The 16,425-nt window shown below is 40.3% G+C and overlaps 1 protein-coding gene across 2 annotated transcripts in view; it reads left to right on the top strand.

Annotated features, from left to right (window-relative positions):
• The first annotated feature begins 1,618 nt into the window (after positions 1-1,618).
• The window catches only part of hbs1l (HBS1-like translational GTPase), a 25,085-nt gene continuing 10,278 nt past the window's right edge, over positions 1,619-16,425 (top strand). Inside the window, exons 1-7 of one of the 2 annotated variants that reach the window (XM_028604883.1) lie at positions 1,619-1,978; positions 2,642-2,707; positions 2,934-3,062; positions 3,262-3,513; positions 14,305-14,413; positions 14,752-15,002; positions 16,235-16,400. In XM_028604883.1, the coding sequence (XP_028460684.1) occupies positions 1,936-1,978; positions 2,642-2,707; positions 2,934-3,062; positions 3,262-3,513; positions 14,305-14,413; positions 14,752-15,002; positions 16,235-16,400 (1,016 nt within the window). In that variant the 5' untranslated portion in view covers positions 1,619-1,935. Of the gene's footprint in view, positions 1,979-2,641; positions 2,708-2,933; positions 3,063-3,261; positions 3,514-4,440; positions 7,028-14,304; positions 14,414-14,751; positions 15,003-16,234; positions 16,401-16,425 lie in introns of those variants that run through there. The other variant, XM_028604884.1, reaches the window with a different exon arrangement.

A 16,425-nucleotide genomic window follows, 5' to 3' on the forward strand; every position in this document is an offset into this window, starting at 1 on the left:
GACTTCAAAATGCAGGAAGTGGAATTTTAGAGGGGAAACCTCCACCCACTTAGAAGCACGCACGCGCATACACATACGCACGCTCTTAACCTAAGGTGAAACTGCACAATAAATAAACTCCTCCGCTATCCCCTCCCGATATGAAAGATCCCCCCTCCTGTTCTTATTAGCTACTGCCAATAAAAGCTGCTCTTCGTCAAACTGCCAGTTGCAATATGAGCCATTCATTTTGAAAAGGTCTTTACAATTACCTAAGCAGACATCTTTCTTTATTCTGCTCTATTTATAGATTGGGGAGACACGCCAAACCTCATATTTCATTTCACCCGTGCAGATGTGCAAGTGTATAATTCACCTGCATCACTGGTATCAGATTATTGTCTGACATTTTCATCTTCTTCTCTTTCATTGGCACACAGGCTACTGTAGATGAGATCAGGACAACAAAATGTATCAAAAACCACACATGCATACACATGCACACAAATGCGTGTGACCATAAAGTACATGCAAAGACCAAGTCACAGATAAATGTGCACAAACACAAGCACACAAGGGGTTACAAACATCTATTTCCCTTTTGTGGTAGACAGGCTATAAGTTTCTTGTGGTACAAAGATAGTAGGAAAAAATGATGTCACTCATTGGGTGCGTGTGTTTGTGCGAGGTGTAGAGTGTGGGATCAGATGGGTTGGTCTCTAACCATAGGGCATAACCTTTGACAAAAAATGGTTTAGACATTCACACCCCAAGATCACAGGTGGGATTGAAAGTTGTACGTGTATTTTGTGCAGGCAAACTCTCTCGCGTTCTTTCAGTGCACTTCTCTTGACATCTTAAAATAATTTTCTCAAGGTTGTGCAGAGAGGAAAAAAGCTCTTAACCACGTTGTCATGATTCAACTGCGTTATTGTGCTTCCTCTTTTACATTAATAAGACATCATCATTAATATGTATTTTAAGTGTTTCCTCATTTAAAAAAACAAAAACAGAATAGCGTTTGACTGTATTTTGGTCCAATGCAAACATATTGACTAAATGTATTATCTCCATAATCATCATCAGGATCACTGGGTTTTCTAAGAAAAGAAAAGAAAAAAATCAGACATTTACCCTTTTACTCCTTCACTTCAGACCCTTGTGACCCTAATCACTACATCTACATCCTGTTACATAGGCCTACAGATTAAACTTCCATCTCTTTCTGTAGCTATGCCCCTGAAGATTTATGATAAAATTATCGTTATTCTATATTTTGGTCCAAGTTCATTTTCCTCCTAGTCATTCCAATACATGTATTAGTTCCAACTGCAGATAACAAGTTCTACAAACATAACTTGATTGGAAATCAGTTTCTATCTGTCAGACAGAGTGGAAGTAAACCTTTTTTGGGAGATCTGATCCCATGCAGTAATGTGTAATAAAAACTAGGCCGCATTGGAGGAACTGCCACAGGAAGTCACTATACGAGACCTTAAAATAAGAAGGCAATTAAGACTAATTTTGTGTTTGATACATTTCTCATGTATGCACATCTGGCATGAGAATCTTTGTACATACTGTTGATGGACTTGTGTTTTTAAATAAAGTTTAAAAAAAAACTGCAACAGGAAGTTACGTCAGCAAAAAAATCTTGTCTGAATGCAAGTTTTTATTTTAATGACTAGCTATATTATTTAGCCTGCCCCGAGCTTGCCATCCAGCAAAAGACACAAAAAACTTCGAAATTTGAGACCTTTTAAAAAAAAAAAATCTTATTTATTTGATTTATTTCCGAGTCTGCTGAATCATATCTGACCCAACGTTAACTTAGCTACTGCTGTAATTTCACACTAGCTACTGCAACAGCAATGGCAGTCGGGCAGTGAGACACATGTCAACAGTCTGTGAGCCGAAAAACATTTACGCTGGGGGCGAGAGAAGACACTTAGCAAAATGTCTCGGCACAGAAATGTTCGAGGTTACAACTACGATGAAGGTAGATAACCTTAACTAGCTAGTTGGTAACGGGTTATGCGTTCCTGTGAGGCCGCAAACCGCTAAGATCGTTAGCCGCTAAGCTAAAATTCAATGTTATTTGTTGCTCTAGCAGCTAACACTAGCTAGCTAGTTTAACGTTAGCTGGCAAGATAACGTTGCTGTCGTGTCACCTGGCACCCGGCACAAGATATATTGCACTATAATACTATTATCTACTTATCGACCCAAGTTTTCAGAGTAACGTTAACACTTTATGTGATGTGTCTATAACTTATAATGTAGCTAACGTTATCTAATATTTATGTTTACTAAAGTTAACGACGGCTTACTAGCTAGCTAGCTTGCTAACTTTCCAGTGTTTTGAAATATGTAAACAATCTTCTAATACAAAGTTGGATATGGTATATAGACATCCTTAATCTTATTCATTTATTAACTCTCCCAAATTCTTAAACCTACAGTGAATTTATTACAGAAAATTACTGGACTCACTATTTACTGTTTGTTAACGTTATGCATTCTGTAACGTTAAAGTTGCTGGCAAGGCAAAGTGACAGCTGTAACAAATGACTCTTTCTCTTTACTACAAATGCGTTACATGTTTGTTTTGTAAAGTAGAGAAATGGAAAAACAATTGAACCATAATTATATTTTCTTCTAGATTTCGACGATGATGACATTTATGGACATTCTGTAGATGACGACTGCTGTATATCACCAGCAACAGGTTGGTATCAGTGAATGCAATATTTATTATGGGTCAACGAGAATATATGTGTGCTGATACATTAAACAATAATAGACAATATTAAACTATGAGAACTTTGTTTCATATGCTTTTCATTCATCATGAATTCAATAAAGGATTTATTTAAAATATGCAGCATTAACCAGACATCACATCTCCTAGTTTGTAAGCAGCCAATAAGTAAAGATGTTTGTGGTTTATACAGCAAATCAGTTTATCTACTCTCGTCAAGAGAGGCAAGCACCAAAAGAGGGGCCTTTAGAAGAGGAAGAATATGAAGATGATGTACCCATGTCCCCTACCATCAGCCACAATCTTGACCCTCTTGACCAAGGTAATATTATGAAATCCACACACTGGTATGCAAGTGACAAATAACAGAGATCTTCTGACCTATACCTTTTGATCTTTGTGTTTGAAAATGTGCTAATTAAAAACATTAAGTTTTAAAAGTAGTTTTCTTTGTTTAATCTGTAATTTTTTTGGGTTGCAAATACAATGTCTGTGTTTAAAGTGTGTGTTGTATCTTATAGCCAAGCTGTATTCCTGTCTGGACCATATGCGGACTGTTTTGGGAGATGCAGTGCCAGACTCAATCCTGACCCAGGCAGCCATAAAATGTGGATTCGACCCACAGAAGGCATTGGATGCAGTCCTGTCTGAAGACGCTAAGACAGCCCCAGTTACCAGAAGTACCAATGAAGAGACCGCTTCGGTAGCAAGAGTTAGCCAGGAGAAAGCACCGCTTCCACAAAGAACCAAACAAGCGGCCGTGGTTGAAAAAGGTACGCCTGGAGCGGATCAAATTATGACCAATTTATTGGTCAGGAGTTAGATATTAGAGAATGGTTATTGGCGGTATTTGAACATTTTCTCCAGTCATTTGCTAAACAAAGCACAGGATCTGAAAAGGTTTTTATCCAGTATGCAAAATGATTGAGATATTTCACAGTTGGTTCATAATAAGTGTTTTTTTCTTGCCATGTAGCTACTGATAGATCTAGTTTCCTACTTTCCTCAATAATTAGAAGTAGTTCAGTATAGATGAATAATATTCTCACTGTGATATAATATATATAATAATTAGGAATTACACAAAAAATATATTTAAGTAGTAGGTTTAAGTGTAATTATGAATATATTTGGCTTTTAGAGTCCAGTCAATAGCTGAGAGCTTACCAGTTAAAAGGACTGTAAATACAAAGAAGGCTGTACTGTAAAGAATGAAAGATAACCGGAATTGCCCATTAAGTAAGTGTAATGGGTTTTGATGTAGGCCACTTGAATTAAAGCATTAATATAAAGCAAGATCAGAGCTTAGTCTTGGTTAAAAAATAAGAACTGGACTGTTGTAGACTGGGCTGATGAAGGATTGAAGAAGACATAGCTTGGTGGTACTGACTGCATCTAATACTGTATCGTGATATTTTTGACTGAATAACTGTGGGTTCTTCAGAAGATACTTGGAACAAAAGATAATTTCGAATCATGTTCATTAGTATTGTGTACATGAAAACTTAACAGCCATGAGCATATCGCTGTTCATTTTTCACACATGTGTGCGATGACACATTTTAGTCATGCAAATGTTTAACAGAGTGCCTTCTTTCTGTTCTTCTCCCTCTTGTTTATTGTATGATTCATCTGACTTCTGTTCTGTGGTCCTCCTGTCGCTCCTCTCCAACAACTACAATTGGCTCTTGTAAGGTAAGGAGCCTGCTTGCCCGCTTCTCACACAGACATTACGTCCAATGCACATAAACCCCAGACCGATTTGTGCGAACACAAACACCCACGTGTGCAAACAAGTGCACCAAACTTGCGTGACCTCTTATCGCAACATAAGGTTGACCCTGTGGTTAGCAGCTCTGAAACTCTAAGTTGTATCCATCAAAACAATGGTCCAGGTGTTAGCAGTGGTGCCAGTCTGGCACAGCTCATGTCACAGCATGAGCAGAAGAGTAAGGCGACAGGAGTAGTTAACACAGGGAGAGGTTTGGGTGTTCCCTCAAGTGCTTTCACCATAGGACTTAATTCACCTCCGTCCATCATGTCTAATCAGAATAGTCTTTCATTGGGAACATTGGTATCTTTAAACATGACTTCAGCATCCCACGGCTCAGCTCCCTCGCTCCTTTCAGTTTCACTCCATAGTCTGTCGCTTAATACTCCCAAGATAACAACTGCAAGTTGTTCTCCGGCTGCTCCTCCTGGGTTTGGGAGTCTCAGTTCTGTCCTCTTGAGCAGTCCTCACCCAGTGGGAGTTGTGACTGGAGGCAAAGCCACAAGGGCTGATCCTAAGGGATGCCAGTCATTGGCTGATTTAATCCAGGAACATTCAAACCGCAGCCCGACCATGAGTTCCTCCTTTCCTACTCTCCAAAGCAGCATAACTTCTGTGACGTGTCAGGGGATGGCTGCACCAACACTCTCGCTGTCTGGCCTCGCTTCACAGCACCAAAACAGGGATATGCACATTCAATCACAATCACAGAGCACTAAACAACCAGCAAACACACTCGCCTTTTCTAAACCAACCAACAATACTCCTGCATGCCTAGGTGGTACTGTCTCATTGTCTCAGCTAGCCCTGCAACATCAAACCAACAGTTCCTTTACTTCCCCTCAACCCATCAGGGCTGAATCTCCAGCAAAGGCACTGAAACAACCACCTGGCAACTCTGAGCTGCTCTCTTTGTCACATTTGGCATCTGAACACAAAGGCAAAACCTCAACCACCTCAAATGGGTCACAGTACTCCCTCACCTCGCTCCTTTCACCAGCTAAACCAGAGAGGGCTGATGCGTTAGCAGAAAGTACTACAGAGGGTGGGACCAAGCGTAAGCTCGACCACAAACCATACAACCAAAACGTCAGGCTACCTAAGCTGAAGCAGGCTATTGATTTGAGTGCACTCATGGCCCAGTCAGACGAACCAGGCCCTCGTCACTTTGACAACGACCTCCCTTCACCGTCCTCTCCAACTTCAGTTGCCGTGGGGCTGGATGCTTCAGTTTTTGCACAACCATCAGTATTTGCGATTACTTTGTTGATTCAGAGCCACACACCACAGAAGAGGAAAAGGAATATATTGAGGGGAAAAGTAAGAGGATGTGGTTACCAGGCCTTCCTGTGTAAATCGCAGGACAAATCCGAAGAGCATCATGTACCACTCTCGCCAATTGTACCATTCCGCTTTGACGCGCCTTCACCCGACGACATCGTCCGTGCTAATCAGCGAAAAGCTTTCACCAGGTAGAGAAGAGGATAAAAAATAGCACTTAATTCAGCTGCGTCTAGTTGGTGCTGCATTGACTCACTTGGGATGAGAACCTGAGATCTTTTTGGTGGCCTTTCCTCCACCAGCTGAACTAAACTCAAAGAGATGCAGCATTCGATCGTCAGTCTTTTTAACTGAAATAAAATAAACTTTTGGGACCAACAGTACGACTGAATAAGACACTTGCTGTTGATCAGTGCTAAAAATTACTCTTCTAGGAAAAGTATTACTACAGCATTATTATTTTTTTTTATAGAGGCAAGCAAACAAGTCAATGCTGTTTAAGTCCAGCAGGATTACAGTAAATACTCAGTCTCTCTGGCAGCTTGAAAATAATCGCAGCTTTTAAAGTACTAGTATTTTATTACTACTACTAAACCTACTAGTATTTTATTTTCTCATTTACTGTAACTTATTTTTCTATGCTTGGATGGCCATTTACTTTTTAATTGACACGTTTTGTATGAGAGTAAATTAGTTTCATCTTAGCCAGGGAAAATTCAAAATGTATATCTTTCTGCATGACCTCTTTTCTAGTTTTGATCTGCATGAACCCTCAAAAAAGAAAAAGAGGTTGATTTTGTTAGCAGGTGTGCTGCAGCTATTGGAATATGGATCAGTTAACCATTGTTCTGGTTTACTGCTGCCTGTGTTTGAGATCATGGGGTAGACATTTTGGTTTAGAGGACACCTGGAGATTTTCCCATGAGGGAGCGAGAACAAATGCACACACACACGCACACGCACGCACACGCACACACACACACACACACTTTTAATGTTTGATATTGAAGAACTGAGTTAACTATGAATGCAAGCACTGTGAATAAAGAGTACACTGTGTGACTCAAAATGACTGCCTTCAGACCTGAGGTAAAAGGACTTTTGTTTTGCTCTTACAAGTTTTTAATATTACAATGTACAAATGAGTTTGATTTACACTGGGTGTGTCATGACACTCTGCCAGAGGTTAATTTGCCAATTTCGAAATAAAGATGACTACACGTAGGTACCCTGAATGCACCTGTGTCTGGGCGTGTCTCTCTGGTTGTGTCTGGGTGTGCTTTTGTGTGTCAGAGTGTAAAAATTATCTTTTTTTAGGCTTGTTCGATTGACCTTATTCTACATAACCAGTTAAAATGGTGCTCTATTCTCTATTTGGATCTAAAATTATTGTTTTGGTTCAGTACGGTTTGTTTTCTGGCGGGAGGGTGAAGTATTTGAAATACAATGAAAGGAATATGGCTGGATTTGTTTTATCAAAAGGAAAAGTGTCACTGTTAATAAGGAAAAACAAAACATTAACTGCAACATAACCCAAACACAAGCTGGTCACTGTTTTCAAAACAACACTGATCTGTTGATTTTATTTTTATATTCCTCGGCAATAAAAATACAATTCGTGATTTAATACGTTGCTCTTTACTACCCGACTCTCCCCTACTTGCGCTGTCAATAGACACACTGGCGGGATGTCTTCGTAAATGTGACATCGTATTGGTAGTATTGCTGCTAGCATAAGCCAGATGTGTTGTACAGTGCTTGCACCCAATTGCCCCTTTATTCACCACTTTTTTTCCATCGTCAGGTAACGCTAAATCCTAATGCTCTTATATAGCACCAAGACGGACTGACAGCCGCACTCCGCAACCTATCCATGCCAACTACGGTTTCATTTCACTGACTTTTATTTTAAGTATTTTTTTTTTTTTTCTTTCTGCACAAGCCTTTTTGACTGAAATTTGTGAGGCTAAACCGCACCAAACAATACATACCTGTAGATGCCCTGAGCCGTGACTAGCACACCGAACGGTTTGGATTTTTTTTACTTGAGCTCTCCATCCCTAGTAGAGTATGTATGTTTGTTAAGTAGTAATTCTATATTTAAGGATGAACTATTGGCATCGGTGTAATCATATTTAGCAGATGAATTTTCATTGGAATTTTCCAAATGAAATGTTTTTTAGAAAGAATACTGCATTATGTATCTGGTGCAGTGTATGTGTTTTTTTTTGTGTGTGTGTAGGTTAGCCCAGTGTTGCTTGAGGCATCTGACATGATTAGTGTGAGTCATTGGTATTGGTTTGAATGGAGACTCTTTCCCTTAAAGAAATGCATGATTAAGACTTAAGATTATACAAGGACTGGTTCAAGGTTTGGGAGATAATTACATGTACTAACAGCAACAACTGTGAGGAGACCTGTTGTATATGTGGTGGTGTTAACCCTAAAAATCTACCACCTAATCTTATTACTGTCATCGTCGGTACACTATTCTGTGTTGCAGTAATAATACAGGAGGAGATGAGGAGGGCTGATGTCAAACTTTTCTTACGGTTTTGTCATTTTCTTGCACTGCGTCATTGTTGTCTTAAATGTTAGGATGCTAATTGAGTGAAGGGTTAAGGTTGTGGCTAGATGTGTGTAAACTTTATACAGTCACAGAGAGCTGAGTAAAGTGAACCATTAGGGTGGCAAACAGACTGGCGTGCCTGAGGGAAATGCTAGATAATAAAGTGCAGATAATGGTAATATTGACAAGTCAAACATTAGAAGTCAAACATGTTTCTCAGTGTACGTGAAGTCCCGGGAGCATTAGGATGTTTGGACATAATTAGTTGTATTGGGGATGTCATGGTGTGTTCTGTGAGTGAAGATGGGTGTCTATATCTTTTCAAGATGTGAAAATCTAGAAATGACTAAGTCTCATTAACTAGTGGGTTTGTCCAGCCACAGTTTAGTCCTTTTTTCTCTTAAGGCGAGCCAGTGTGTGGGTTTGAGCAGGAAGCTGCACTCTTGGAGAAAATGTCACCCCAAGCAAACAGCGGCCGATCATCTAACTCTCTGTGTCTCTTACACACCACCTACGTAGGAAACTCTGATCATGTCTCTCGACTTTCACAGCTTTGTCAAAGGCTTTGACAGATCAAATCATTTAATGTCTTCACAAGCTCTGCAGTTCTGCAAGGCGTACATGGTGCACAAACATAGTGTTGTTGTGATGTGGTGCCAATGCTGGAAAATACCATTTTACTCACAACAAGTGGTCAAAAGAAAGCGAGTGCATTTGGATTGACGTGCCATCGATACTACTGCTTTGTTGTGGTGTGAGATGTTTACAGGAAAAAAGGGCTTAGAGAAGAATAGGATTCTTTGTTTGAATGGAAAAATCTGCAAGAAATATAGACAAGAGTTGACTTCTACAGACGTTTCAGTGTTTCCTCTAGAATTTTTTTCAGCAACGGTGGGGGGGTCGAACGCCAAAAAGTAAGGGCTTGTCTGCTAACGTTAGCTACCGACCGTTACCTTGAAACCATCCAGCAAATAGACGGTACCGTAGGGTGATTTGACGTCACCGCTCATTTTGCACACAGTTTAACAACAAAACAAAACGCTGAGTGAACATTACTAGCTACATTTTTCTTGTTGGTTTTGAGCGGTATGCACCCCCACTAACCTGGAAAACTGTTTTAAAACTGTAACGTTAATGCAGCGTGACGGAGGAATACAGTATCTCCCGCAGCGGGGTGTCAAAGCCACAGGGACCGTCACCGCATCGTTCGCCAACGTTAGCTTCTTGTCTCATCTGGGGTCTGAAACGGTAAATTCATCAAAGTCAGTGTCTACAATGCTATTTTCCAATAAACTGTATCTGTCCTATTTCATGGGACCCGCGCGGGTGCAGATTTAATGTCGCGGCTTTCGTCGCTGTTTGTCACTTTGCCTAAGATTGAGTGACAAGTAGTACTCGCCCTGTTTATTTGGTTGCCATGACTTAGCGAGTGATGACGTCCTGTCACTGTTCCAGTTGCGCATGGGTATAGAGGAAACACTAGGTCATCAAATCCTAAAATATCTCCATAAAGCTGTGATGTGACAGTTTGCAGAAGGCATGCACAGTGGCTTTAGAAATCATTTTGGTTCATTTATGATCTACATGTTGTGGAGCCTGACTTAAAAAAAAAAACCTTGCTATGACAGTAATAATGTTTTTGCGCTAATGTATCAGTGGGCGTCTTATCGCAAGAACGTGTCGTACTATCGCGAGAACGTCACACGCGTGTAGAAAAAAAAAAAGAAGGTTGGGTGTGGAAAAGAACATTGGGAAAGGCTTTAACAAAAAAAAATGACAAAAACACGACTGTGACCGTCACATGCTTGACTGATTTTCATTCCGATTCCCCTGTGGTAGTCGGCTTGGTCTCTTTCGCACTGTGTCTGAAATCACTCCCTCATTAACTCTTCCCCACATAACAAACATATTACAACAAGTTATGAGTATTACATTGATATTTAGGACACTTCTGAATCGTCCTCCTCTTGCACCATCAGTTCCACCTGCATTGTTGCACATTGGCAATTTGCACATCTAGCAATGGTAAAGCAATGGGTTTTACATGTTTTACAACGTGTAGGGAAACCATTGTTCACGAATATTTATTGCATTGATTGTTAGCTTGATGAAGACATAATGAACAGTATGACAGTATGCGACGATCATGTCAACAAACAGAGACTTCACATACAGAACAGGAAAACAACTAACTTAATTCACGGCGTGGTAAAAAACCAAAAACATCACACAACTCTTCTCCAGTATGCCATGTATGTATGCTGACTGTCATTATTAGGGTGGATGATGATGACAGACAGACAGACAGACAGACAGAGGACTTTATACCTTTTCTTTGGAAACTCCAGATGTCGATTGTGGGTCACGCAAAAAAAGCCATCACTGGACTAGATGACTAAGATAAGTAAGAAAGCTCTGAGTGGAAAGTGGATGCACCACAGACTTAAAATAGGTTGACTTTTTCTGTGTAATTATTTTGTTAAACGATTTAAATCCAAATGTGCATTGACAATATGGTTACCATGCTGAAGGTCAGAGACACATCCTACTGTAGTTATATTTTCTGTCTGTAAACAGTTGGTGAGAGTTCTCAGGTGGTTGGTATATGACTCAAGGTTTACTGTCTGCTGAGTAGGTGGGTGTAGAGGACAAGGAGATGATATTTTTATAGATGTCGTTCTATGAAATGAGTGGTGGTATCCACATTGTGTGTTTTTCTCTCTGCCAGATGTCTCATTTCTGTCCTAGTCATTTTCATTCATATCTTCAGCGATTTTTCAGATGTGAATGAAGTTAAACTCTTAGTATTATCCATTTATTTAGAGTCAAAAATAGGACACCATGTGCGAGGGAGCGCCAGTATGTAGGTTTTAATTCCAAACAAATACTAGGCCAGGTGACTTCACTTCATCCTCTCTGGTGGAAATCACCTTATATAGTAACTTAAATCATCAATTGAATCTTAACACTCTTTGCACATTTCACAAATGGTTCCTATCCCTCAAGATTTTTTGTAACCAGAGCCAGACAAAACAAAACTTGCTCTGATACAATATTCAAATGGGTTTGTCCCCCCCCCCCCCCCACACTATCCCCCACAGTAGGCCGATGAAGATTTGAGTCAAGTCAAACGTAATTATTGTCTTTTACAGCCTTTAGCGGCCTCAAGTGGTAGGGAGTCTCATTATGAAACTGTTCCAGAATTTAAATTTTTTATTGTGATGACCATCAAAGCAGTTAATTTGTTTATTACATTTTTGGGGTATTGTATTGTGCTTTTGAAGGTATAGCATCTGATTAGATTTCTCTCCATCTGCCTCTATATCTCTGTCATGGATCTCTAATTCTCACTTTCACAACCACCTTGCCCTGTGACGCTATCAACACTTTATTTTACTTTTGCCTGCAAACTTGTGTGTATTTGAACGGGGGGAGGGAGGGTTAATATTTGCATATCCTGGGCGGACTTCTCTTATCCTGTGCTCAGTTGGGCCCCTAGGCCAAGGTGTACAGATGACTCATTCACTCTTTAGTCACTGCATGGGTCCCCTATACCAGATAAATCCTGGATGGGAGGGCACCAACTGTTTACCTAAACAGTGTAAAGAGATCCTGCTCCAAGCCTCAGAACCTGATTGCACTGTGTAATTGTTCTCAGGCCGCCTTCCTTAATGCTGCCCCCAGGCCAACCCAAATTATTATCTGGAAAGTCAGTTGTTTGCAAAGGTATTACAGTTTTGACAGAGCAACATGTGTCTTCCAGTTAAAAAGTGGTTGTTTATTACTTAAAAACTTGGGAGTTCCAGAGGGTGCGCCGGCCTGTTTCACCCCAGGTTACAATAAAGAGGTGAAGGGGAAAAAAATAAATAAAAGACTTCAGGTACTTAATGATTATGGGCTGGTGATGTAGATGCTTAGTTTTTATGTTGTGGTTTGTTTCCAAAATGTACATTAGGTTAGGTGTACTGGTTCGTTTATCTGATCCTAATGACCTTATTGGATTTGATGTGATCTAATGAGATCATTTGTTTCACAGCTGATGTTCCATATAAGTACATTTCAAGCTGGCTGGTGTCCTGTTTGACACAGGTGGTAGAAACCTCAACGTCACTGTAGTAAGGACATGAAAAGCCCCCAGCTGCAGGAAGAACCAAAATTCCCCAGAGTACTTTCTCCATCTCATGTTGCTGCTTACTGCAGGACAGATAACACCGTGATGATATACAACTGTTGTAGGTTTCTTTTTTGCAATTGTCTGTCTATTACAAATACAGGTAGTTTCAGAACTTTCTGTGTAGAAATACATTTATCCATGTCATTTTGTATGTGCAGCTAACATTTTTATTAAGATAAAACCTTTTTTTAAATGAGAATATCTTTGCCTTGGTTGTCCCCTGCTCCCATCTTTTGAACAAATAGGGATCAGTGTGTGTGAATAAAACATGCATATGCCATTACTTTTATAAAGAAACAAGCCTCATCAGAGTGCAGTGAGCTGCCTCGCTTGTGAATTAGTGTTTCAGAATGAGAGGGACTTTTTCTCTAATGCAAAGCAAGTCATTCAGAGAATGCTTGGTTAGAGAAAGTCCATTAATAATTCAGTTGAATCTCACCGCCTTTTCTCTCATTTTCCCTCAGGGTATTTTTTATGATGAATAAACTGCATGAAGCATACAGGAGCACACACAGGATTAGTATGATTTATCAAAAGCATTCTTAACCAAACCTGTTAACTAAAATCTTAACAAGTCTTAAAAGACAAACATCAATAGGGAACAAACTCCTGAGCAGTATTGTTCTTGCTTTTCTTTCTTGATAAAAGTCTTAGGACTGAAATGCTGCAATATACTGTAATCCGCGAGGACAGTGTGTGAGAGTATGTCTTGTTTTGATAATAACCAAAAATATAAAAGGAAAGTGACATTTTATGACCTATATCACTTTTTAAAGTTGTAACAAATAAACACCACATTTTGGTGTTTTTATGTTGTGGATGTCTCTAAGTGCAAGTTTGTTTGAATCAGTTGTTAGTGTGTGTATGTGTGTGTGTGACACATTCACCTCCAGCCCTGCACTTTGCTGAAGGGACACCTTTTCAGAAATATTCATTCTGCAAAGTGCTCCGTCACACTGCTCTATTTACGTGGAGACGGGAGGCAACGGCCACTTCTGAAATTAACCCTCTCTTAACCAGGATGTCACTGCCACACACATGCACACAGACGCACTCAGGGTGTAGTAGGCTTGGCTGTGCAACCCAGTCTAAATGAATCAGTAGCAGGTTGATATGACTGGGAGCGGTGGCCATTTGGGACTGGGATGACAAAGCAATGACCTGAACGTGTCTCACTGCTGCAGAATATGAACCATTCAGCTAGATGGATGCTCAGAGTGCAACGGATAGCATCACATGCTCACACTTAACAATATATACTTTCAATTCCAGTAAGGCACACCGCTATGACCAAGGAAATAGTCATAAAGAGTACATTGTAGTAATATCCTCTGGATTTCTTAACATAGTAGTGGCACAATGTTACCATTTCTCTTACGTTACCATTTTGCTGATGCAGTCAGTATTTCAACCAATTGCATTTACTGATAAATTATTTACTATTCTGATGTCAAGGCGACTCTATACCCAGACTTTTACACAGTCAACTACTAAGGTGTGTGTGTGAGTGTGAGTGTGTGAGTGAACTTTTACACCTATATGATCTTTATGCAATACTTGTCTTGACTGAGGGTCAGTAGACGTTTCTGGAAAATCTGGTGGGAGAAACCTTTTACTGTTTACCAGTAAGCCATTTCTCACACATTGAAGGTCACTTCTATCGGAAAAAAATGCTGTATGTTCCTCATGTCGTAGATATTGGCCACAGTGTGTCATGATTGCCTTTGTTTGTGAGCAAGTGAACTGATTTTCTCTTCTGTTCCCTGTAGCTAAAATAAGAGATGTGTCTCACAATAAACTGGACTCTGAAGTGGTACCCAAAGTGGCCCGAATGACCGTCTCTGGCAAGAAGCAGACCATGGGCTTTGATGTTCCCAGGTACTTAACACACATCTGCACACAAATGCATATCGTTCCTATGAAATGCCACAAAGCATTTACGCTATGGTGAAATGTTTTCCTTTTTGTGACATTGGTAATCATTTAACCTTTGGCAAAATAGTAATTTTATATGAAATGAAAAGTAGTTATGGCTGTAAATTGGGATTAGCTGTGAACCTCAGTGGTGAGGGATCACCCTAGTCTAGATAAACCTTTGTTGTTTAGGAATGCATCAGTGCTATGATTTTGGAAGTTGTATACTTGCTTGATTATCATCTGTTGCAGAGAAGGGTTACGTTTCATCGTGATTAAACTCGTCCACATTCTCTCCTCAGCACAGGGGAGAATGGCGTTGTCACGGCTTCGGTACGCCGTGGTGGCAGCCCTGAAAACGCCACCGCAACCCCTGCCTCAGAGGCCACGCCCAAGCGCCCTGAGACTCCAGCTAAAGGGTCCAATGGAGACGAGCCCTCCACAGTTCCCACCCCAGGCCGCTCCTCTGGAAAGGCTCGGCAGTCGATCAATATCAAAGCTGAATTGGAGAAAAGGCAGGGGGGCAAACCTCTGTTAAATTTGGTTGTTATAGGTAGGAAGAAAAGACATAAAACTACTCATAACTTCAAAAGTCAATTCTGTTCAAAATATGATGCTCACTTCCATCTTCCATCCTCGTATAACAATTTCTGACTTGCTTACCATCCTACATTGCTCATTTAATCTACAGTTAAATACACAGAAGAAGTGCTGCTTGAGTTATTAAGCGATATACAGTACTACAGTAACATTTGTGACTATTTTTGATGCAATAAAAACTAAAGCTGAAGGAACTTTATATATTTGGAAATACAGTAGCACATTTTTGGGGATGAGGTCTCGAAATAGTCTTCCCTGCAGGAACATTTCTTCAACCATTTCCCTTCTTTCAAAATCTAGTCGACCTAGAAGGCCACACATTGCATACATAGCTGCTGTTTGAAAAAAGAAAAAAAAGAAAAGTAAATGTACACGTTGTCTCTCATAAAGCCATTTTCTTTTTGATTTTACTGGGCAGTCACTTTTATTTTGGATAAGCATTCATTTCACGTTCATCATTACATAGTATCAGTAGCACTGCAACTAGATTCACATAGCACTGTGCACACTTAAAAAAACATTTCTAGTAGGTTTGATATCCATTTTACAGCCTGGCTCTTCCTGGTGTTTTATAACATTGGCTTTCATTATTCACAATTGAACATGGCTAGCTTTCACTTTAGATTTTACAGAGAGAAAAAAAAGAATAAAAAGTGAGCTGATGATGCGATAAAATGATACAAATGAGCAGTCACTTTTAATCTTCAGTCTGCCTTTTTAGTGCACAAGTCTAAGTTTAATAGTAGTAAATGAGTCGAACTGTAGACCTGTTCAGTTGCTTAATCATGTTTTCTCATTCTCAGTTACACCAGAAAAAGTGACTTGGTAGTTTCAGAAGTGCAGATGATTCTAGTTTCCCACAGGCTGTGAAACCTTTCGTTTCACCACGGCCCTCTCCCTTCCCCCTCTCACCCTTGATCCTTGTTCCCATTTCAGTGCACCTCCCTCCACTTGAGCAATGTTGCTTCTTTCCTTCTCCCATCTGTGGCTTCCCTTTGCAATATCTTATCTCTTCTCTTCCCCTATCTTATCACTCATTACATTCGTCCTCTGTCCTCACACATCCCTCCATCCCTCCCTGGTGTCCTCTACCACTCCCCACCCTCTGAGCTCCTTTATCTCTTTCTTTTTCTCTCTCTCTTCATCTTTAACTCCTCAGCATTATTGCATTATTGTTCTCTGCAGGTCATGTGGACGCGGGTAAAAGCACACTGATGGGCCACCTGCTTTATCTGCTGGGCAACGTCAACAAGCGCACCATGCACAAGTATGAGCAGGAATCGAAGAAGGCGGGAAAGGCCTCCTTCGCCTATGCTTGGGTCCTAGACGAAACTGGCGAGGAGAGGGACAGGTACTTTTTGAGCGTGAAGCTACAC

Source organism: Perca flavescens, chromosome 18 (genome assembly GCF_004354835.1).
Source record: "Perca flavescens isolate YP-PL-M2 chromosome 18, PFLA_1.0, whole genome shotgun sequence".
Classification (NCBI taxonomy): Eukaryota; Metazoa; Chordata; class Actinopteri; order Perciformes; family Percidae; genus Perca; species Perca flavescens.